This window comes from Loxodonta africana, chromosome 3 (genome assembly GCF_030014295.1).
Source record: "Loxodonta africana isolate mLoxAfr1 chromosome 3, mLoxAfr1.hap2, whole genome shotgun sequence".
Classification (NCBI taxonomy): domain Eukaryota; kingdom Metazoa; phylum Chordata; class Mammalia; order Proboscidea; family Elephantidae; genus Loxodonta; species Loxodonta africana.
This window is the reverse complement of record NC_087344.1, coordinates 10,063,827-10,088,963: the sequence shown is the minus strand read 5'-3', so window position 1 is coordinate 10,088,963 and position 25,137 is coordinate 10,063,827. Positions and strand designations below refer to the sequence as shown.

At 41.7% G+C, this 25,137-nt stretch overlaps 1 protein-coding gene across 3 annotated transcripts in view; it reads left to right on the top strand.

Moving 5' to 3' along the window:
- The window catches only part of LOC111749406 (adhesion G protein-coupled receptor E4-like), an 85,877-nt gene that overhangs the window by 19,728 nt on the left and 41,012 nt on the right, over positions 1 to 25,137 (top strand). For 2 of the 3 annotated variants that reach the window (XM_064280423.1, XM_064280422.1), the window contains exons 4-9: positions 3,724 to 4,053; positions 15,992 to 16,068; positions 16,786 to 16,921; positions 19,280 to 19,387; positions 22,374 to 22,558; positions 23,979 to 24,146. In XM_064280423.1, the coding sequence (XP_064136493.1) occupies positions 3,724 to 4,053; positions 15,992 to 16,068; positions 16,786 to 16,921; positions 19,280 to 19,387; positions 22,374 to 22,558; positions 23,979 to 24,146 (1,004 nt within the window). The remainder of the gene's footprint in view (positions 1 to 3,723; positions 4,054 to 15,991; positions 16,069 to 16,785; positions 16,922 to 19,279; positions 19,388 to 22,373; positions 22,559 to 23,978; positions 24,147 to 25,137) is intronic. The other variant, XM_064280424.1, reaches the window with a different exon arrangement.

Sequence of the window (25,137 nt, the reverse complement as noted above, 5' to 3'; positions counted from 1 at the left end):
CAACTACTATGAGTTGTTCACTTGCATTTGCCTGATATTGTTGTCGTTGTTAGGTGCCGTTGAGTCAGTTCCAACTCATAGTGACCGTACAACAGAACGAAACACTGCCCAGTCCTGCGCCATCCCCACAATCATGGTTATGCATGAGCCCATTGTTACAGCCACTGGGTCAAGCCATATCATTTTTCACCGACCCTGTACTTCACCAAGAATGAAGTCCTTCTCCAGGGACTCTCCTCATAATAACACGTCCATAGTACCTGAGACAGTCTCAGTGCCATCTTTGCTTCTAAGGAGGATTCTGGTTGTACTTCTTCCAAGACAGATTTGTTCGTTCTTTTAGCAGTCCATGGTATACTCAATATTCTTCACCAACACCACAATTCACAATTCAAAGGCATCGATTCTTCTTCAGTCTTCCTTATTCATGGTGCAGCTTTTGCATACTTATGGGAGAACTGAAAACACCATGGCTTGGGTCAGGTGTACCTTAGTCTTCAAGGTGACATCTTTGTTTTTCAACACTTTAAAGAGGTCTTTTGCAGCAGATTCACACAATGCAACACTTCATTTGATTTCTTGACTGCTGCTTCCATGGTTGTTGATTGTGGATTTAAGTAAAATGAAACCCTTGGTATCTTCAATCTTTTCAATCTTTCAATCTTTTCTCCATTTAGTATCCTCTATTCTCTGTCGCCTTGTGTAGGGACAGATTCTCTGGGTCCTGAGGCTCCTGAACACAGATTGACACTTTTTTTATTGGGGAAGAAGCAGCAGCAAAGGGCTTTACCTGCGCCTGTGGCCCCAGCCAAAGGAACTTTGTCTTTCCACCTGGAGGGAGGTAATGGAGCCTCACCTATTTCCAAACCTATTTTTCCACAGAAGACACAAAGCGGTAAGAAAGTTAGGACCCAGGAGATTCTGGAAATCTCTACAAAGGGCAGGTGCCCATTTATCTTTCCTTCAGCCAACCAGCTTCCACTCAAGCATGGATGCCCTTTTCCTGCACCTGTGCACTATGGTCGCCATCTTGGTGACAGGCACACCACAGGAAGGACCACACAATGTGCTAAGTGCCTGATCGAGGGCTAGAGGGCAAGGGAGGCTTGCACACAGACTGCCACTGGAATGAGTAGCAGTTACCCTGCAGAAGGGGAACATCGGGGCAGGGCAGAAGCTCCCAGGCCTGAGAGTGCTCTTTGGGGAGCCAGAAGTAGTCGGCCTTGGGCTAACTGAAGAACCTGAGACATTGTCTGAAACAAGTCCTCTGTGGTACACTCCCCAGGTCACACAGCTCTGGTGACAGGATGGTCTCTAGTCTGGGGTCAGTGCTTTTGTGGTTGATCTTTTTCCTCCCAGAGTAAGCAGTTCAATCGGGCACTTACCACTATGGGCTGATTAGTACTGATGGCTTAGCAATATAGTTGCTGGTACTGTTTATGGAAGGCATACTGTGCACCAGGCATTGGGCTAAGAACTTTACCTACATAATCTTATGTCACAACCTTAAGAGACAGATGCCATTTATTGTCCCTTCTCAACAAATGAGGAAACTGTGTCTAGATGATCTGCCCAAGATCATACAGCCAGTAAGCAGCAGATCTTCTAGCACCAATGGTCCTCATGTCAACAGTGCTGTCACCAGCAATCAGAGGTGTGAAGCTAAGGTATGGCACGTACCCTGGGTGCACCTTGAAGGCATGGAAGGAGAGTTTGACTGTGCGGTGTCTATTAACCATCCCAGTTTCCATCACCAGCTGTGAGAGATCATTCAGCGAGTTAAAGCTAATGCTTTCGAATTTGAGAGCCTCCGTGGGTCAAGGAAGACTGTGTGATCTTGCTCTGCTGAGGGTAGAAAGAGAAGAAACTGGGGGAACAAAATGACTTTGAGCACATCATAGACCAGTTTGCATCAGTGAAGGCCAGGAAGGTGCAGTTGTAATTTTCATACAATACCATAGCGTGTTAAGTGTAAGATTAACTAGCTTGACATAGGTCGGTATAGGGTCGGTGTCAGTCAGAAGTGACTTGATAGCAATGGGATTTTTTTTTTTTTGGAGGGGCGTTTACCATGGTAAAGTAGTGGAAAAATGAGTGCCAGAGGTGTGGACAGGGGCGCAATGTCAGTGCTAGCCATAGGTGCGTTTTCCATAGATCAGTCTGTGCTCTCCACCCATTACACTTAACGCTTCATGTCCAGTGAGGTCAAAGGTGTCCAGTAATACTCACCAACCGAAAGTGATCCCATGGCCTGTTCTCTGTGCATGTGGTAGCCAGGTTCACTGTAGTAAGCAGATGTCTGCATTAGGAAAACAGCTACCACTCTAATTTTCTCTAATTGACTTGTTGGCAGTGCTAACGCTGAGGGCAAAAGATACAGGGACATGGATCCTGGGCTCCGAATAGCACAAGAAATGTCGGATGTTGGTAAGGATGTAGGAAACTTGGAAGCCTCGTCCATTGCTAGTGAGAATGCAAAATGGTACAGCCGCTGTGGAAAATAGTTGGCAATTCCTCAAAAATTTAAACATAGAGCTACCATTTTTGTTAAGTGCTGTTGAGTGGATTCTGACTCAACACTATGTACAACAGAACCAAACACTTCCTGGGCCTGCGCCATCCTCACAATCTTTATGTTTGAGCCCATTGTTGTAGCCACTGTGTCAATCCATCTCCTAGAGGATTTTCCTTTTTGTCACTGACCCTCTACTTTACCAAGCATGATGTCCTTCTCCAGGGACTGGTCCCTCCTGATAACATGTCCAAAGTCTTGCTATCCTTGCTTCTAAGGAGCATTCTAGCTGTACATTTGCCAAGATAGATTTGTTCTTTCATCTGGCAGTCCACGGTACATTCAATATTCTTCACCATCCCCATAATTGGAAGGTGTCAATTCTTCTTTGGCCTTCCTTGCTCATTGTCCAGCTTTTGCATGCATATGAGGTGGTTGAAAAAACCATGGCTTCGGTGGGGCTCACCTTTGTCCTCAAAGTGACCTCTTTGCTTTTCAGAGGTCTTTTGTAGCAGATTTGCCCAGTGCAATGCATCGTTTGATTTCTTGACTACTGCTTCCATGGGTGTTGATGGTGGATCCAAGTAAAATGAAATCCTTGAAAGCTTCAATATTTTCTCCATGTATCATGATGTTGCTTATTGGTCCAGTTGTGAGGATTTTTGTTTTGTTTATGTTGAGGTGTAATCCACACTGAAGGCTGTCGTCTTTGACCTTCGTCAACAAGTGCTCCGCCGGGATGGTATTTGTAATTCACGGAAATGAAACATCTGGCTATTGCAGGGTTTAACATGTTTCTTCATTGGTTTTAACGAATTTGGGGTAAACTAAACCACTCATTTTCAAATTAAAGAAAAAAGAATCTATTCCAATAAAAGCCTTCTCACCGGGTGAGTTGAGTTTCTCTTTTTCTTAGAATTTGTAAATTGGCATTGCAGCTGTACTTTTATTTCAGGTCACTCTATTAGCTACTAGAGAGTTCGTTCTGGATAATTTTACATTTCAGTGGGTACTTCTTCTTTAAAGTAGAAAAATGCTTATAATTATTCATTTTTAAAATTCAAGCTATAAAGTCATATGATTACAAACCAAATAAAATATACAAAGAGATCATGGAAAGAAATAAATAACAAAGTGGAAAAAAGAAAAAAAAAACATTGTTTAAGCAGTATTGAGCCCTCATTCTCTGTTTCTCTTCCGTTTATTTGCAGACGCTCCAATTTCTTATGTACAAGTGTGTGGAGTCGTGGGTCAGCCTGTCACCCTACCCTGCACGTACTCAGGAGTGCTCACGTCCATGTGTTGGGGCCGAGGGACTTGTCCTGTTCATAGGTGCACGGAAGGAATTATCTGGACTAATGGATCCCATGTCACCTTTCAGAAGGACTACCGTTATAAGCTAAAGGGACCCCTTTCGACAAGGAATGTGTCTTTGACTATAGAGAACGCAGTCAAGCCGGATAGTGGCCTGTACTGTTGTTCTATTCAGCACGGGGGTTGGTTTAACGATCAGAAACACATCATATCATTGGAGATTAAAGGTGAGTTGAGTCTTCTTTCTTTGGTCATTTCGTGCAGGTGAACTGAGATGCAAAGCTTTCTGTTTGGTAATAATTTTCTCTTTTCCTTGAATAGAAAGAGAGGAGACCCTCCATTCCTGTTTTTGAATAACTGTTGCTCTTGGGAAGTAGGAAAGCTTTTATGTATGTACATGAAGTGCTAACTCCAAGCCCGATTCAAGGCCACAAGCTAGAAGGTCTTTGCAGTCAGCAGACTATCTCCTGAAGCAGCGCTTCAGAAATGTTAGTTGGCCCATGAAAAAGCACTCACTGTTCCATAGTGAAATCTAGTGAATGTGGGTCCTTCTTTCTATGATAAGCCTTGTAGTTGGCCTGATTTAATTCCAACACCTTCCTTTTCTATTTTGCACGCTGTGCATAGGTTAACTCTTCCTCCCAGGATCCTGTCCTGGAAGCCAATGTTCCCAGCCACTTAGGAAGAATAGCAACCCCTGAATGAGTGACTTGATAGGGAGAGAAGGAAGACCCTTCTCTTCTTTTTTATGTGAAAGGAGATGAAAGGGTTTAAATGCAAGGAGTAATAATTTCCTCTTAACACAGCAAATCCACTCATTTTTCTTTCATAAACATAAAGTGCAGACCAAAGCCTGACTTGATAAATACACCCTATTGATTTCGCGTCAAATGCCTGGCTTACAGGGACACCAATGGTGAGACCCGTGGTTACAGAAAGATATTAACTTGAAATGTGGTTAGTAGGAAGTGTGATGGTCATATCGGGTAATGATCCAGGCAAAGGTATGACAAGTATGTGGCTGAGATCCTGGGTGATGCTGAGAAAGAAGAGATAATTCACAGTGCCTGCAGTGTTTATAACTGTGAGAAGGAAATAAAGTGAATGAAATAACTCATGGGGTTTGCTTCTGATTCTGCAATAATGGAAAGACGGTATGGGCTTGCATTGCAATGTCCTTGTACTGAAATTGCTCATGATAAAGATCACAATGTCTGGCGAATTCTTGAAATGAAACATTTCATTCTGTCCATGTGATAAATTCTTCGTTTGACTCTGGTAAACTTAAGTAGCATAGAAATAACTGGAAGGACCCTGGGCAGATTAAAGAATTGAAAATTTCAAAAAATCAGGCCTTGGAAAGGGACAGGAACCAACATTGCTCCCAGAATCTGGAGATCAGGGACTATTGGAATGACCCTCTAAGGTGCTGCTCTTGCAAAAGATTGACTCCATGTGTTTTCCTTCTTTGTATCAAGATTCAATTTCCCACCAGAGCGAATCTGATTGGCATTTCTGGAGTCAGGTGGTCATACAACTTAAGAGAAGGTGGGCCAAACACCATAAAATTCCGAGTTGATGTGCCTATCCAGCCTGCAAGAACAGTCAGGAGCTTGTTCTGCAAAGGAAAAAGCTGAGTGTCTCTCTAAAAGAAGGAAGACAGGTGGGATGCTGGCCCGTCCAAGCCACAGATGTCTATTACAACATCCATGGCTGGTCATCTTCCAGATCATGAATGCTACCTTCCACTCATGCACTTAATGAAGAAATTCAAGTGCAGTAAAAATTATTTTCAAGCCAGAGAAGGCAGTAGGCAGTGCTGTGTCCAGTGGACCAAGATTCTAATTATGGATGTTCAATGACATGCAATTGTAATTGTGAGTCACTGGGATCACCACTTGGTATAAAAGGAAACAAGATGCGGGCTGTATCTTTGAAAGAATTACTATACTGTGAAGAAGAAAAACATTAAAAAAAAAAAAAGAATACCTGAAGGAACCTGAGAAGTTCAGTCCCAGGATTTTGGAGAAATTGAAATCAGAGCAAAGAGATCCAAGGACCTCATTCTGTCTGGAGAAGTAAAAGAAGGTTTCACAGAGGAAGTGACGTTTCAGCTGTGGCCTGGGTAGCTGACCAGTTACCCATTCCAGGGCCTTCCAAAGGACATGAACAGCATGTGCAAAACACACAGCAGGTGCCAGAGAGATGATGTGTCCAAGAGATGCTTAGGAATGGTTTAAAGTGTCTGCAGCATAGCCTTCATGGGAAAACAAAGGAAATGGCCCTGTGAAAGAAAGTGCCTATATCCTGGAAGGCCTGCTATTTCTTTATTATGTACCTATTTACCTTTAATCCAAAGATGATGGATGTTCATTGAAGTAGTCTAAATCAAGGTGTATCCTGATCAGATGCAAGTCTCTAACAGATCACTTCACACAGCATTCTAGAGATTGGAGAGGAGCGGGCCGGTGACATTCTGCTCCATTTACTGGGGATCATTGAAGTCCTTAAGGCCACATTTTTTTCCAAATATAATGGGAGAGTGTGTAGTTCATATGATAAAAACATTTAAGACATTAATTCCCATAAGAGTCTCTCTATTCATTAACATTCACATGGCTTAAGGCAAAAGAACTTGCAAAACACCTGAAATAGATTAGTTGTTGGGTTGGTTTTTTAATGACCAACTCTTCAATGTATTGAGAAAATATTGAAATTTCAAGGATTTCATTTTATTTGGATCTGCAGTCAATGCCCATGGAGTCAGCAAGTCAAAAAATCAAATGGCTTATTGCATTGAGCAAATGTGCTGCAAGAGGCCTCTTTAAAATCTTAAAAAGCAAAGATGTCACTTTGAGGACTGTACTGTGAGTTGGAATCACCTCAACAGCCATTGGTCTTTTTTTTTTTTTTTTTCTTTTTTTGGTCAGATGCACTCAAAAGGGGGCCACTGAACAAGGAAGGCCAGAGAAGGATTGATGAATTATCACGTTAATGAAGAATATTGAATATACCATGGACAGGCAGAAGAACAAAAATCTGTCTTGGAAGAAGTATAGCCATAATCCTTATAGAAGCGAAGATGGCAAGACTTCATCTCACAGACTTTGGAAATGTTATCAGGTGGAACTGGTCTCTGCAGAAGGACATCATGTTTGGTAAAGTAGAGGTCAGTGAAAAAGAGGAAGACCTTCATAGAGATGGATTGACACAGTGGCTTCAACGACGGGCTCAACAATTGTGAGGACGGCACAGGACCGGGCAGTGTTTTGTCCTGTTGTACATAGGGTCGCTATGAGTCAGAACCAACTCCGACAAAGTTGAAGAGCTATTTCATCTTTTTGAATACCATAAGAGATTCAGTGAAGCAGTCCAATATCTTCATTTGACTGTTTTCTAAATAAACGCCAATTTGAATTTAAGCACAATTAAGAGAAAACAGACTATTTTGACTAGTTAAAAAGGCAGATCTTTTTTTTTCTTTGATAAATACGAGCTTTTTATTATACTTCAGATGAGGGTTTACAGAATAAACTAGCTTCTCATTGAACAGTTAGTACACATATTGTTTTATGACATTGGTTAACAACCCCACGACATGTCAACGCTCTCTTCTTCTCGACGTTGGGTTACCCATTGCCAGCTTTCCTGTCCCCTCCTGCCTTCTAGTCCTTGCCCCTGGGCCGGAGTGCCCCTTTAGTCTTGTTTTGTTTTATGGGCCTGTCTAATCTTTAGGTGAAGCATGAACCTTAGGGGTGACTTCATTACTGAGCTAAAAGGACATCCAGGGACCATACTCTCTGGGTTTCTCCAATGTCTGTCAGGCCAGGACGTCTGCTCTTTTTCTGTGAGTTAAAATTTTGCTCTACATTTTTCTCCAGCTCTGTCTGGGACCCTCTATTGTGATCCCTGTCAGAGCAGTAAAGAGGCGGCTCTTTTAATTACTTCCATAATTTCAAAAGTCTTTATTATGTTTATACTCTCCGTAAATTTGTGACTGTATATTACCTCTCTGTCTGGCCTAGAAAATACCTGCAATTAACTCTTTATGAGAAGTTTGGTTATCTTGCAATATCAAATCTGCTTTTCTTGCAAGAAGGTCCCTGATCTAGGGTTTTCATCAACTTCATTAACACACAACTATGGAGTCTATACTCAGGGATCAACTACCCTTAACCATGATCATTTCCCTGCTGTTGCTTAGTCCTCTCTTCCTCCTCCTTCTTTCCCTCTCTCTTCTTCTCTGTGTTCTTTTCCCCTTCTCCTCTTTCGCCTCCTTTTCCTCCTTCTCCTTGGTTTTTTTTTTTTTTTGGAAAATTTTAGTATATAAATGTCTTATGATGATATTACAATTATTTGCCACTTTTGTTAACCTGAAATCCTAGCGGCTTTGACAAACAAGGCTTTGAAAATAAAATGATCTGATAAATGGGAATGATGGTCATCTCCTGCATTTGGTCCCACTCATAGAACTCTATTCAAAAGCGAAGCTGGAACTAGAGTGCTGACAATGCTCAGAGTCTGCACAACAGACCCAACAGAAGAACCAAAGAGAGTGGTGAGAGTAAGGATGAATTCAAAAAGAGGACTGAGCTCTGCTTACCCTGTGATACACAAGCATTCCTCCATGGAGATCAGAAAATTCTTCCAGAACCCAACCACAGAATCTACATATGTTAGGGAAGTGCCCATGTCAAACTAAGAGTAACTAAGAGAGATTGTGAATAATAGACATGGAGCATTGTGAGCTACCTAGAAGGAACACTACATGACAAACCATATTGCTGCCAGCCTCCTCTGGAAGCCAATGGCAAGATTATCAGTAAGCATCTCAGCTGAATTTCCCAGCACTACTGTGCCTTGGCCTGTGACTATTTCCCTCCTGTGCTGTGCAGGCTTCTGTGTGTCCCTTTTCTGTCTCAGCATCTCCAGTGACTCCCTGACCCTCTGATTTTCCCCATTTTGCCCCCACTGACCGTGGGATTCTTCTAATGGTGCACATGTCCTTGGAGTTGCCTCATGAAGATTATGCATTTAAATTAGTGTAGACCTTTTGTTTTTCATCCTAGGGAGCATAAGACAACCTTCTAATGGAGTGCCTCTGAGCATAAAAGACAAAAGAGAAGCCAGTTGTTTGGCGATTATGAGATATAAAAGACACCTAATGACCACGCATTTTTGTATGGCACATAAGAAGGAGCTTTGTCCAGGGATTTTTAGTTTCTCACTTAGCTTTTACCCTCTCACTGAAATCATATGGCTCAGAAAACACATAATATGGACTGATGGAAATTGAACTTACTGAGTATTTCACAGTGACAGGTTTTATTTTGGCAAACGCTGCTGATTACATCCATGCCTAATCATAGCATCCATTAGAAGCCTGTAATGTTAATTTAGTTTGAAAAATATAGTAGTGTTCTGTCAGGGATTTTGCACTTAAATGATCACATTAGGCTTTTAATAGATGTCTCCACAAAAAAAAAAAAAAAAAAAAAAAAAAAAACCATTGCCATCCAGTTAATTCCAACTGATAGTGACCGTAGAAGACAGGGTGGAACTGCCCTGTAAGGTTTCCAAGGCTGTAAATCTTTACGGAAGCAGACTGTCACATCTGTCTCCCACGGATCAACTGGTGAGTTCGAACCGCTGAACTTTTGGTTAGCAGCCAAGTGCTTTAACCACTGCACCACGAGGACTTCTGGTGTCTCCATAGCATATAATTATTATGGAAAATATTGTACAACTCAGAATGTCCACATCATAGTCTAATTAAATCGAACCATTGGGTCAGGCACATGTAAGTCTCAGTCTTTCGTCTTCTTTTTTCCATACAACAGGTGACCAGCACTGTTATGAGTTAACAGTGATTCAGTCTCTCTGTGTTTCAGAGATAAGCAGAGAGGGTGTCGTTCAGGTGGGACATTTGCTCCATGTGAGTTACTCTGAGTTGTGCAAAATGAAAAGATAATGTAAAAATTCCAAATGTGGTTTCTATTTAGGTTGAGGACTTGTTTTCTCTAGGAAATTGCTCTTAGTGCAACAGCAAACAGAATTTTTATTTCAGCTGATAAGTGTGGAAAAAAGCAGGTGGTCATAAAGTCTCCCAAATTCTTATATGCTCAGTTGTCATTGTGCCAGAGCTTCTAACGCTGAGGCTGGCTCATTCCAACTTTCTTTTTCTCTTCTTTTTCCCCTCAGTGTTATGATCTATTTTCATTGGTTCTGTTTCAGTACTTTGGTGGGTTTTGATTTGTTTATAACATGACTATTTTATTATGTTATAACCAGTCCTTTATATACATGTATATGGTAAATCAACAGATAACAAGTTTGAGAAGAAAACAGAACAGAAGTTGACTAAGTAAAAATAAAACAAAAACCAAGCGGTTAACTGATTCCAACTCATAAGTTCTGACAGGAAAAATAAAAGAAATATATATACATACATATATATGTATGTATTTTTTTGTAAGGGATAAAATGAGCCATATTCTACCCAGTTCTCCACTCTTAATTTAAATAAGTCTCTTCTGATAGTTACTTGAATCAATAAAATATGCTTTCAACTCTGAAAGGAAGCCTTATTTTGCTTTTTAAAAGAAAAAAAAGGGGGAAATCTGGCCAATATTAAGAAATGTGAATTAATCTAAGCAATCATATTCTATCAATTAAAAACACAGTGTGTGTCTAAGAAACCTGGTCCACATACTTGATTTAGAGCTGTGTGTTCACTAGGTCTCACTACTGGAAATCCATTCACTTGCTGACAGTGGAAAAGTAAAAGTATGGAAGGTGATACTTTTGACCTTTAAAATCTTGGCCCATTTTTTATAGAAACAACGATGTGGTTATCATGTTGAGATATTTTCACTCAATTCCATCGAGAATAAACTTTAAGAACCCTTAACAGAACTTCCATTCCACACTTATGTCGGTGCTTTCAGCCAAATTCCCTCAGAAAACAGGGTGATAATATAGTCAAAATACCAGACGACCAGGCAGAGGGTCCGGGTTTACTAAACTCAGCTTCTCCTGAAAGTGCAGAGAAACGTGAGTTCCCTCCCAGTGAAACAGGGCATATTCGTCCCTAGGTGGAGGGGTGTGCTCCCAGGTTCCTTCTGAGTTTCTGGTTTTCCCAGGTCCTGGCATGTGTGCGGAGCAGAGTGAGGTGGTTAAGAACCCAAGCTGCTGAGAGAGATGCCTGAGCAAGTCATCCAACCTCCCTGAACCTGCCTTTCACATCCGTAAAACGAATAGCATCATAGAATCTCAGAGAACCATCACAATAACTTGCTGAGGAAAGTTCCTGATGCCCAGTGGGCAGGTGAACAAACTAGCTGTTATTATTCCAATTAGAAATCCATTTTAGGATGAGCCTTTGCTAACGTGTCTTGCATAGAAGCCAGAACATCAGTTTGTAATTGTGTACTTCCTAAAGGTTACACAAAAGGAGGAAGAAGAAGGAGATCCAGATGATTCCAGGACCTGAATTTCCTGATCATAAACACAGTTCGGGAATTTAGAGTAACATTTTCAGAAGAAACTGGTTCAAAATGGATTCAGCATTTATTATACACTAGGCATTCCACAAAGTACATCAGTATCTTCGGTGATCACATATTGCTATTGTTTCATTTTGAAATGAAGAGAAGAGAGATTTCTAGGATTAAAACCTTGTTATTGTTTTTCTTAGGCGCCATCGAGTAGGCTCTGACTCACAGCGACCCTCTGTACGGTAGAACAAAACACTGCCTGGTCCTGCGCCATCCTCACAATTGTTGCTGTGCTTGAGCCCATTGTCGCAGCCGTTGTGTCGATCCATCTCTTTGAGGGTGTTCATCATTTTGTTGACCCCCTACCAAGCGTGATGTCCTTCTCCAGGGACTGGTCCCTGATAATATATCCAAAATGTGTGAGACGAAGTCCTCACTTCCAAGGAGCACTCTGGCTGTACTTCTTCCAAGACATATTTGTTCAATCTTCTGGCAGTCCATGGTTTATTCAATATTCTTCACAACACCACAATTCCAGGCATCAATCCTTCCTCAACCTTCCTCATTGTCCACCTTTTGCATGCATATGGGGGGATTGAAATTATCATGGCTTGGGACAGATGCACCTTAGTCCTCAAAGTCACATCGTTGCTTTTCCACACTTTAAAGAGGTCTTTTGCAGTAGATTTGCCCAGTACAATATGCCTTTTGATATCTTTGGATATCATGGCAGCTGCTGCTGCCATGGCATTGATTGTGGATCTGAGTAAAACCAAATCCTTGACAAATTCAGTCCTTTCTCCAATTACCATGATGTTGCTTATTGGTCCAGTTGTGAGGGTTTAGGTTTTCTTTATGTTGAGGTGAAATCTGTACTAAAACCTGTAGTCTTTGATCTTCATCAGTAAGTGCTTCAAGTCTTCTTGTATTTCAGCAAGCAAGGTTGTGTCATCTTCATAACCCAGGTTATTAATGAGTCTTCCTCCAATCCCGATGCCTCATTCTTCTTCATATAGTCCAGCACCTTGGATTATTTGCTCAGCATGCAGATTGAATAGGTATGGTGAAAGGATACAACCCTCACGCACACCTTCCCTGACTTTAAACCAATCAGTATCCCCTTGTTCTGTCTGAACAACTCCCTCTTGATCTATGTACAGGCTCCTCATGAGCACATTAAGTGTTCTGGAATTCCCATTCTTCTCAATCTTATCCGTAATTTGTTATGATCCACACAGTCAAATGCCTTTGCATAGTCAATAAAACACAGGTAAACATCCTTCTGGTATCCTCTGCTTTCAGCCAGGATCCATCTGACATCAACAATGATATCCCTGGTTCCATATCCTCTTCTGAAACCGGCCTGAATTTCTGGCAGTTCCCCGTCAATATACTGCTGCAGCCGTTTTTGAATGATCTTCGGCAAAATTTTGCTTGCGTGTGATATTAATATTTTTCTAAAGTTTCCAGATTCAGTTGGATCAACTTTTTTCAGAATAGGCATAAATAAGGATCTCTCCCAGTCAGTTGGCCAGGAAGCTGTCTTCCATATTTCTTGGCATAGACAAGTGAGCACCTCCAGCGCTGCTTCTGTTTGTTGAAATATCTCAATTGATATTCCATCAATTCCTGGAGCCTTGTCTTTTTGCCAATACATTCAGTGCGCCTTGGACTTCTTCCTTCAGTACCATCGGTTCCTGATCGTATGCTACCTCTTGAAATGGTTGACTATCGACAAATCCTTTTTGGTATAATGACTCTGTGCATTTCTTCCATCTTCTTTTGATGTTTCCTGCATCATTTAATATTTTCCTCATAGAATCCTTCACTATTGCAACTCGAGGCTTGAATTTTCTCTTCAGTTCTCTCAGCTTGAGAAACGCCAAGCATGTTATTCCCTTTTGGTTTTCTATCTCCTGCTCTCTGCACATGTCATTATAATACTTTACTTTGTCTTCTCGAGCAGTCCTTTGAAACCTTCTGTTCAGTTCTTTGACTTCATCATTTCTTCCTTTTGCCTTCACTGCTCAACATTCGTGAGCAAGTTTCAGAGTCTCCTCTGACATCCATCTTGGTCTTTTTTTCTTTCCTGTCTTTTCAATGACCTCTTGCTTTCTTCATGTATGATGTCCTTGATGTCATTCTGCAACTCTTCTGGTCTTCAGTCACTAGTGCTCAGTGTGTCAAATCTATTCTTCAGATGGTGTCAAAATCAGTGGGATATACTCAGGGTCATATTTTGGCTCTCGTGGACTTACTCTGATTTTCTTCAGTTTCCGCTTGAACTTGCATGTGAGCAATTGATGGTCTGTTCCACAGTCGGCCCTTGGCCTTGTTCTAACTGATGATATTGAGCTTTTCCATGGCCTCTTTCCACAGATGTAGGCAATTTGCTTCCTGTGTGTTCTATCTGGTGAGGTCCATGTTTATAGTCACCAAGTATGTTGGTTAAAGAAGGTGTTTGCATTGAAGAAGTCTTGGTCTTGCAAAATTCTCTCATTCGATCTCTGGCATTGTTTCTATCACCAAGGCCATATTTTCCAACTACCGATCCTTCTTCTTTGTTTCCAACTTTCACATTTTAATCACCAGTAATTATCAATGCATCCTGATTGCATGTTTGATCAATTTCAGACTGCAGCGGCTGATAAAAATCTTCTATTTCTTCATCTTTGGCCTTAGTGGTTGGTGCAGAAATCTGAAGAATAGTTGTCTTTCTTGTAGATGTATAGATATTATCCTATCACTGACAGGGTTATTCTTCAGGATAGATCTTGAAACGTTCTTTTTGACTATGAATGCAACACCATTCCTCTCCAAGTTGTGTGAAATATGAATCTAGGAAAATTGAAAATCATCAAAAGTGAAATAAAAACCATAAACATCGATATCCTAGGCGTTAGTGAGCTGAAATGGACTGATAGTGGCCATTTCATATCAGACAATCATATAGTCTGCTATGCTGGGAATGGCAACTTGAAGAGGAATGGTCCTCTGCTAGTTACTCCCAAATCACTCCGCCGTATATTTTAAAAGCATGTTGTCGTGGATTGAATCGTGTTCCCCCAAAATATGATGCCCATATTTCATATTGTGTGATTGTCCTTTATTTTATGATCTGATGTGATTTTCCTATGTGTTATAAATCCCAATATCTGCCTGTAGTTAATGAGACAAGATTAGGTTATGTTAAAAAAAGATTAGGGTGGGATTCAACACTTTTACTCAGGTCACAGCCTTGATCCAATGTAAGGGGAGTTTCCCTGTGATGTGGCCTGTGTCACCTTTTATCTTACAAGAGATAAAAGGAAAGAGAAGGTAGCGGAGAGAGACGGACCTCATACCACCAAGAAAGAAGTGTGTCTTTTGGACCTGGGGTCCCTGCACTGAGAAGTTCCTAGACCCAGGGTAAGATTGATAAGGAGCTTCCCCAAGACCCAACAGAGAGAGAAAGCCTTCCCCTGGAGCTGGTGCCCTGAATTCATACCTGTAGCCTCCTAGGCTATGAGAAAATAAATTTTTCTTTGTTAAAGCTGAACGCTTGTGGGATTTCTGTTTGGCAGCACTAGATATGACACGTGTTGTACCACTGCAATCATTTAATAACTGTATTTTTATGCAAATAATATTCCAGTTCTACTTTTTTTTTTTTTGCCATCTGCACCTTCCCCCCTTCACCTGGAGGTATTTCATAAGCGCACTATGCTAATTTTTATTAAAGAAACATGCAATGACAAATTAATTTAATTGTAGACCCCCACCTCCACAAGGTTTGTCCCTCTTACTAACACATGTCCACAAGGCCTAGCATCATGCCTGGCTTTTAGCAGGCACTCAATAAATATTGTTGACCAAGTTCTTAAATGGAAGGCCTCATGCTAAATCCCTTTGCAAGTTTCTACTTTAGGAGATATTTTGGACTCCTTAGGAGAAAATCAAGATCCTTGGATGGAGCAAGTGGTTTTCACTTAACTACTAACCTAAAGGCTGGAGGTTCGAACCCTCCCAGCGGCGCCATGGGAGAAAGGCCTAGTGATCTACTTTTGTTAAGATTAGAGCCAAGAAAACCCTGTGGAGCAGTTCTGCTCCGTCACACAGGGCCACCAAAAGTTGTAATTGACTTGATGGCAATTGGTTTCTTGCTTTTTTTATTTTCAGAGGGGAATTAGAATGGGCCGTGGGTGCATTCGGAAACCCTGATGGTGTAGTGGTTAAATGCTATGGCTAGCCAAGAGTTCAGCAGTTCAAATCTGCCAGGCGCTACTTGGTAAGTCTATGGGGCAGTTCTACTCTGTCCTATAGGGTTGCTATGAGTCCAAATCAACTCAATGGCAGTGGGTTTGGTTTTGGTTTGGGTGGATGCATTAGAGCCCTTGACTGGTACAAACACTTAATGCATTTGGCTGCTCACCAGAAGGTTGGAGATTCAAATCCACCAAGAGGTGTCTCAGAAGACAGTCCTGGTGATCTGCTTCCAAAAACGTGGCCATTAAAAACCCCATAGAGCCCATGGGGTCACCACGAGTCAGGGCCAACTCGATGGCAACTGCTAGTGGTGCTGGTGGAAGCATCAAGGAAAGACCTCACTCAAGGGTGATTGGAAGAAGGGATGTGACCAGTGACATGTTCTCTCCCATATTCCATTCTAATGGCTATTTTTCTTTTCCAGAGCACAAAGGTATGACGACCCAGCCACCGGTGGATGTTTGTATGAGTGAGGATGCAGCCCAGACTTGGATACAGTTGGTCAGTCTTACCATGTCATTCTCCTGCACAAGCACCACCATGGGTCCCTGTGACTTCCAGGATAGAGCAGTTCTCAACTGGAGCTGAATTTGTCCCCACCCCAGGGGGCATTTGGCAATGTCTGCAGACGTTTTTTGGTTGTCATTACTGGGGTGTGTTCGTGTATGTGTACACTCTTTATAGGTAGCAGGTAGAGACCAGGGATGCTGCCCAACATCTTACAATGTACAGAGCAGCACCCCCTGCAACTAAGAATTATCCAGTTTCAAATGTTAATAGTGTCGAGATTGAGAAACCCTGGAATAGAGTTAAAATGCTCCAGCTGTCATTCAAAGCCCTGCATCATATATCTAGAACCTCAACCCCCACGCCCTCCTGTCCCCTGTCTTTCTCCATAATGCACTCCTTGTAGGTTCCAGAGATCTCAGCCTCTAAACTGGTCTCATAAATAAGATGTAGGAATGATATACCCCTCACAGGGCTGTGAGGGGTAAATGAGAAACCAAATAGCAAGTTGACAGCACAGAATTTGTTGTTGTTGTTGTTGTTAGCTGCCATCTAGTCAACCACCGTCTCATGGTGGACCCATGCACAATAAGATGGAATCCTTGTGATCCATAGCAATACCTGATGGGATCACCCAACCACACTTACCCATGTTCTCACTTTCTTAAGTTTCAGTAAGGTTCTATCTAATTAGCTTTATTTCTTTTAAAGAAAAATACATGGAAAAATGGGACCAAAAAGGACATTGCAAAAGTGGCTACCCAACTAATTCAGGAGGTGGAATTAAGTATATGGAATCGGACTTCCATTTCTCCAGGAAAGTATGAGGATCCTGTGCTTGATATAGGTAAGAAACTCCTTAAATGGTCCCCATAAAGGGATCTAGCTCCTGGCATGGTCGAGTTCTAGGACTGAAGAAATCTTTTACATCCAAGCATTAAAGATTTTCCACATGGAGGCTCTACACAAGTGGGGCTCTGCTTTCAAATACAAACCCAAGGGGATAAACCAGCTATCTTCCTCTTTCCAAATCCCCTTGGTATGGTGCAAAGTACTTAGGAATATACCCACCATGCTTCTATGGCTGGATCAAAAAGATCCCATAGACTCTGTTACATATGGTACTAGGACAATCTAAACCTGGTGCAGATAACTGGTCCCTCCTCTTTCCTCCACTGGGGTCCCATGGGACCCTTCATTCCAGTAAACCTGAGTGAGGACCATCCTCATCCACACAAGTGGTTCTAACAATTTTAAACCTCAAAAGGGAATGGGGGGATAACTCTAGTTCCCTTCCTTTTCAGAACTCTCCTTAGCCCTGGTATCTGTCAAGCATTTCAGAGAACCATCTTCTGGCTTTGTTGGGTTTTTTTTCTATCCTTAGCTTTCTTTTTACATCGATGTCTGCTCTTGTCTTCATTATTTCCTTTCTTCTACTTTCTTCAGGTTTAATTTGCTTTGTGTTTTCTAGCTTCTTGACTTAGTATAGTAGATCCTTGATTTCAAAACATTTCTTCTTTTATAGCATGTGTATTCAAGTTATAAATTTAGCTATAAATTGCAGCTATAAATTTCCCTCTAAGGACTGCTTTGGCTGCATTCTGCATATTTTCTTCTGTTGGGATTTCATTATCATTCAGTTGAAATATTTAAAAATTTTATTTGTCATTTTTCCTTTGTTTCATGGGTTATTCGTTGTTGCCGGATGGCACTGAGTCAGTTCTGACTTATAGTGACCCCATGTAACAGAGAAGAACTGGACCATAGGATTTCTTGGCTGTAATATTTATAGGGGCAAATCCCCAGGTCTTTCTCCCACAGAGCTGCTATGTGGGTTTCAACTGCCAATCTTCAGTTTGCAGCCGAGCACTTAATCTTCGTGCTTCCAGGAATCTTTATGGGTTATTTAGAAGTGTTTTATTTAATTTCCAAATATTTGGAGCTTTTCTAGTTACCTTTTTTGTTGTTGTTGTTAATGATTTCTTATTTAATTCTGCTGTGGTCTAAAAGCATATTCTAAAATTTCAACGCTTTTGAATTTATTGAGGCTTGATTTATGTTCTGTGTTGATAAATGTTCCACATAAACCTAGTTTCTGTATTAAGATACAGGATCTGGTGGTATATCAAAGACCAAAATAACTATAGCTTAAATAGAGAGAGATTTGTTTTTTTACAATTTGAACATAAAGAGCCAATGACTGATGTGACAGTTCCATGGTCCTTCCAAGACATGCCATCCTCAATGTCCAACTTGCATCCGTATTTCAAGATGGTGGCTGTAGTTTCACATCCTCTTACCAGCCAGTGGGAAGGGGAAAGAGGAGAAGCCGAAGGCCTGCCCATACTCTTTAGCACACACCACTTCTGATCACCCCTCTATTAATTACATGGCTCCACCTAGATGCAAAGAAGGCTGGGAAATGACTAGAGCTTAGCTTAAATTTGGAGCCCTGGTGGTGAACTGGTTAAGAGCTCAGGCTGCTAACCAAAAGATCTGCAGTTTCAGTCTACCAGCCACTCCCTGGAAACCCTATGGGGCAGTTGTACACTGTCCTATAGGTTCAGTATAAGTCGAAATCGACTTGACGGTGCACAAAAGTTCCAAAAGAAAAAAGAGGTGAATGCATATGGGGCCAATGAATAGTCTCTCTTATAGCCCCTAGACAAATTTTCTCACCTCTCCAGAGACAAACTCTGTGTACCAAAACTTTTATGAGGGTGATCTTTTGTCAGATCTTGTCCTTATATGGCTGAGAGAGTTTACTCAAGAGATCCCTCCCAAGTACAATCTATTCCCAGTTGACTATTTCCTGGAAAACCTTTAAATGGTTGCTTAAAAAAAATTAAGTCCTCTCCTTAAGTGGGCACTCCAATATACATTCTTAAATGTTTTCTTCCCTTTTAGTTTCCTGTGGTAAAGATTTACCTTGCCCACTTTCGTGCCAGCTCTGGGAAGCATGACCATCTCCTCTCTTCTTGGTTTGTGTCACAGTGTGTGTTGCTTAGATCATTTTGACCACTTTATACTCAGCAGTATCAAGTATATACGTGTTGGGGGAGGAGAGCGCCATTTGGTCTACCTTGACTTTGGAGCATGCATGAGATGAAATTACAAATAGTGGGTCTTCCAAAGAAGAGAGTTCTTCAGCGAGCCTTAGGCGTGAGAAGCAAGCAAAGCAGGATCACTTTCTTTATGTTTACAGTCTATGAAACGAAGAGGTGCAATAAGCCAAGCAAGGAAACAATTTTGGAAGCTGGAAATAACACAATGGATATTGACTGTGCCCATGCTTTCACAGAAACCACAACAGGTACTACGTTCAAGATGGATTCTCTTGAGCTAAAATTCTAGGCACCGTGTCTCATTTCCAGGTGACTTTATAGGGTCTCTATGAGTCGGAATCGACTCAATGGCACTGGGTTTGGTTTTGGTTTTGGTTTTGGTTTTGGTTTTGGACAAGGGGTGGGAATTGTCTTAGTTATCTAGTGATTCCATAACAGAAATACCACAAGTGGGTGGCTTTTAGAAACAGAAATTTATTTTCTCACAGTTTAGGAAGCTAGAAGTCTGAATTCCAGGAACCAGTTCTAGGGGAAGACTTTCTCTCTCTGATGACTCTGGGAGAAGGTGCTTATCTCTTTCAAGCTTTTGTTTCTTGGTTCCTTTGTGATCTTATGTGGTGTGGCATCTCTCTTCCCCATCTCTGCTTCCTCACTTACTTGTTTCATCTCTTCTATATCTCAAAAGATATTGACTAAAACACACCCTACACTAATATTGTCTCATTCGTATAACAAAGAAAATCCATTCCCAAATGGGATTAAAACCACACGTATAGGGGTTAGCATTTACTACACATGTATTAAACCAAATCCATTGCCTTGAATGGATGCTGACTCATAGCAACCGTATAGGACAGGATAGAACTGCCCCATAGGGTTTCCAAGGAGAAGCTGTTGAATTCGAACTACCCATCTTTTAGTTAGCAGCTGAATGTTTAACCACTGTGCTACCAGGGCTCCGCACATATATTGGGAGGACACCATTCAATCCATAACAGATAGTCTAAAAGTTTCCAAAGTAGGGAGATTGTACATGGTAGAATTGAAAGCTCTGCCTTGGCCTCTGAGCAGGCAAGGAGTGTATACTTTGGGACTCACACCAGGGTCAAACAGGGATCCCTTGACACACTTTTTTAAAAGGGAGAGGTTGATACATTTCCTGTTTCCATGGGATGGTTTAAGAAGGCAACTACTCGACTCAACACCCAACAGGGGTAGATGATCATTGCTGTGAAGAATTTCTCCCTTGAGAAGGTTCTCTTTGTTGTTGTTGTTGAAATAATAATTCTGGTTTTTATTCCAGAAATACAAATAATTTTTAACTGCTCTTCTATAGCATTAGAGGCTTTTCAGGCGGTTATGATTTTTACATGATAATAAGGGTTGCTATCACTTATTAATATCTTTTTTAAAAATTTCCTCCAGATTCAAAAGATTTTTCCTTATGATATTTGAAAGGAACTCTTATCCATACAGCAGATAACAACTTATCCAAACATTGTTATCTTTTTATCTTGAGTGCTTATTTTAAAACTTTTTCTACATGTTCTGTATCTTTAAAAAAAAATTTTTTTTTGTTGTTGTCAAAATCTACATAACAAATCATATGCCATCTCAACAATTTCTACATGTACAATTCAGTGACATTAGTTACATACTTCATGTTGTGCACCCATTCTCTCTATATCCTTTTCCAAATCATTCCACCAACATGAACAGCAGCTTAGTGCCCCCTAAGTAAAAACTCCCCCTGTTCCCCTCCCTTTCAGCCCTGGTAACAGCTAATAATCTCTGGTTTCTATATATTTCCTTATGCCATATAAGTGGTATTTCATAGTACTTGTCTTTCTGTGGGGGACTTCGCTAAGGATGTTTTCAAGGTTCATCCATGTTGCGGCATGCATCAGGACTTCATTTCTCTTTACAACTGAGTCTTTTGAGAATTGTTTTGTCGTCATTTGGTTTTCCTCTATCCTATGCTTTTTCTATAAAGAGACGGACAGTAAAATATTTTTGGATTTTCAAGCTGTACAGTCTTGCGAGAGAGACAGGAACTAAGGGCCATAGACACAGAAGGATAGAGGGTCAGAGCACCAAAGGGCTGGAGATGAGAGACAGGAAGTGGGGGTCATAGAGACAAAGAGTAATAGGAAGTCAGAGAGATAAAGGGAGAGAGGGTCAGCAAGTCAAAGGGAGTGCTGAAAGGGGGAGGGAGAGAAATTGAGAGAGAGAGAAAGAACAAATTAAATGGAATGGGCTACCCTGCATACCTTTCCACTCAATTAGATCCCCAGCATGAACTAAAGATGAAAGATGGGAATGTGTGGTTTCCTCTTACCATGGGAGTTTCACCTACCCCTCTGAGGGCAAGCTTCTTGCCTCCTGACTCTGATATTTAAGGATTCATAGATATTTTCACAGCACATTGATTTACATGTTTTCCATAGAAACCTCTTATCCTGTGTAGTGCATCACATTTGTATTACATAATGCAAACACTGTACCCAAAACAACATGCAGCGTATTACATGGGCAATTTAAGGGGTTTCCAAAGGCAATTTGAACGCTACGTTAGGTTTGCCTCATTGTTACCCGAAGCTGGACTGGCCTGGTGCGGTTTCTCATCAATTAAAACACACCGAGGTGAGGAGGGAGGAAGAGCTTTTACTGCAAGCACGCAGGCAAGGAGCAAGGAGGTGTATACCTCAAATCAAGCTTTCTGAACAAAGAGAGGCAGAAACCTTTATACTGTCCTTCACAAGGAACTACATACAAACATCATGGACTACATAAGTTATCATGGCACATAAGTGTGCTAAGAAAATGTCATTTTTTCCCCCTTAGTATGTACAGAAGATGGCAGATAAGTCCTGCCCTTGGTGGAGATCTTAACATTCAGTTAGGCCTTAATGAGGCTTGGATTACTTTGGGACACTTTTGAGGCTAGTAAAGGGGGTATGACAATCTTAAGGCAGGAACTAGCAACATGCAGCACTCAGGGTCTTGAGGACAATGGAGAGGAAGGGGCAGGTTCAGTGTGATAATGGCTGGGCAGCTGCTAATTGAGCCACGCTCAGTGTTGTCTATCACCCAAGGTCTTGATGATAATGAACAGGAGAAGCAGGTTTGCTCCATGATGGCTGAGTAGTTGCTGGCTTTGCTCACTGTCCGGATCCCCAGGTAAGACACACCCCAAACCGGAAACCCTAAAAAATTTCTCTTCTATGGTCACAGATCAGAGTGCTGTTGCATTGATCACCTATCGCGCTCTTGGGGATATTCTCAATGAAAACTATTTTAGTGACAGAAAAGGACTGCAAGAAGTGAAACTGAACTCTCTTGTCGTGAGTGGCACCATTGGCTCGAAGGAAAAAATTGCCCTGTCCAAACCTGTCCTCCTGACCTTTAAACATACTCAGGTGAGCAAAACCAAGGACTGGTTCTACCCAAGAAGACCAGCACAAGTTGCCATTGAGCCAATTCTGAGTCATGGCCACCCCATGGGTGTCAGTGTAGAACTGTGCTCCGTAGGGAGCTGTCAGTGAATGATTTAGGGGAAGTAGATCATCAGACTTTTCTTCCCAGTTGCCTATGGGTGAACTTGAACCTCCAACCTTTCAGTTAGCGTTTGAGCACTTTAACTGTTTGCATCACCCAAGGACTCCATCCAGGGCGCCTTTAAAGGGATGTTGGTGTGTTCTCAGGGTTCTGGTAGGTAACTGAATCTAGCTCTGATGGTTCAGAGTCAAGAGAACTGACAAAAGATGTTGAGGCGCTCAAAGATTGCCACAGTGGGGCGTCATGATTACATTAAGCCTAAACGGGTAACAGAGGGACTAGAATTACTGAGTCCAGTGAAAACTGGAGGAATGGAGGAGGGATTGTCCAACTGCAGATAGAAATGTTGTTAGTTGCTGTCGAGTCAGCTCCTACTCTTGGTGACCTTATGTATAACAGAACAAAATGTTGCCCAGTCTTGCTCCACCATCATGATCATTAGTATGTTTGAGTCCATTGTTGTGGCCACTGTGTTCATCCATCTCACCTTTGCTGGCCCTCCACTTTACCAAACACGATGTCCTTTTTTAGTGAATGGTCTTTTCTGATGATGTGTCCAAAGTAATTGAGTCAAAGTCTCCAAAAATATTTTCTGATCCACAGAGTTTTCATTGTCTAAGGGAAATCCTCAATGTGATGGATTGACACAATGCCCACAGAAATGAGCTGAAACGTTGCAAAAATCATTAAGATGGCACACCACCAAGCAATATTTTCTGCTGTTATTCGTGGGGTCACTTCAGTGGCAACTAACTAACAACAATAATTTTCAGAAGTAGAGTTCCAGACCTTTCTTCTTAGTTTGTCTTAGTCTGGAAGCTCTGCTGAAACCTGTCTACCATGGGTATTTGAAATGCAGGTAGAATAGCTTCCAGTATCATAGCAATGCACAAGCCACCACTGTATGACAAACAGACAGATGGGGGGGTGGGGAGATGGAAATAGCCTGGAAGAAACACCTGCCTCTCTCTTCTCTTGCCCAGTGATCTCCTATCAGGTCTCTCTTTGCTAGAACCCACGGGAATCCATCCAGCCAACAAAGAGCCTGGGTGAAGCAGTTCATAGGTCAATCCCCAGGGCACTGACATGAGCAGAGAAGGGCATAATTAAGGAAAACTAAACTCCATAGCACAGGTGGTGGTGTGAAACTCTTCCCCACAAGTACTCAAGATAGTGGGATTTTCCTAATCCAGGGTCCAACCCAGTACACATGTGATTAACCTATAAAATGCAAGTAAGAAAACCAGAGAGAGAATCACTTCTATGCTATTGTTTTTCCAGCCGGTTGGTGAAAGAACAAAACAATTCTGTGTCTACTGGGAAGGATCGAAGGAGGGGGGCAGCTGGTCAAGGGAAGGCTGCTCTCGTATCGGAAGCAACGACTCTCACACCATATGCCAGTGCTTCCATCTGTCCAGCTTTGCTGTCCTCATGGCTCTTATGCCCAAGGTACCAGGATTCATGGTCCTCTCCTTTGAATGTGACTGTGTGCAGTGAGCTAAGTCATCCTCTCCACGTCTTAGAAAAAGATTCTAAGATAAGGACTCAGATACAAGTAGCTTCCTTGGAAGATGATTCCAGGAAACAGCAGTAGGGGGCTGAGCAGGTGAAACAGGAGAAGGATAGAGAACAATACAGAGAACATTATCAAATCAGTCATCTCTGTGGGCAACTGGAGCTTAATTGCCTCTGGGAAGCTCTGGGAGACAGTGTAGGCCACACACCTCAGAGTTATCCTAACTGAGGAGTGAGGGAACTGGGGCACTGATACACCATCTCTTTCCAGTCATTTGTTGAGAACTGCATCTAGGGGGCACTAATTCTCTGCCATTTTCATGGACATGGGCAGAGTGAGCTCAAAGTAACAGAGAATGCACCTCCTGTAGTGGGAAGTTGAGTTGGCAAGCCCTTCAATGGTCAGGTTCAAGGGGTTCTGGAATAGAAAATATCTGCTATTCTGCAAGAGGGAATCACAGGTAAACCTCCCTGATCAGACCAAAAGGAAGGTAACGGGCTGTCACCAATGACAAAGAATATCCCCTGAACTTCCCAAGTCCCAATCAGGTCTAAGGCAACTCAGGTTTCAAGAAATTTACTTAACTTCTTCCACTATTTCTTTTTAGCTCCTATTTACTGGGTATTTGCTATATGACAACCATCGTGTTGAATGCTTTATATGCGTGGCCTCATTTTATTCATTTAACAAATATTTATGGAGTGCCTACTATATGCCAGGTGCTGTTCTAGGCATTGGGAATACGGCAGGGACTAAGATAAAAATACCAGCCTACATGGAGATGACGTTTGAGTTCTGTTCATTTCAATAGGACCACCACCCTCACGTGGCTATTGAGCATTTGAAATGTGCCAAGTGGCACTGAAGAATTGAATTCCTAATTTTATTTAATTTCAATGGATTTAAATTAAAAGACTGAAGCAG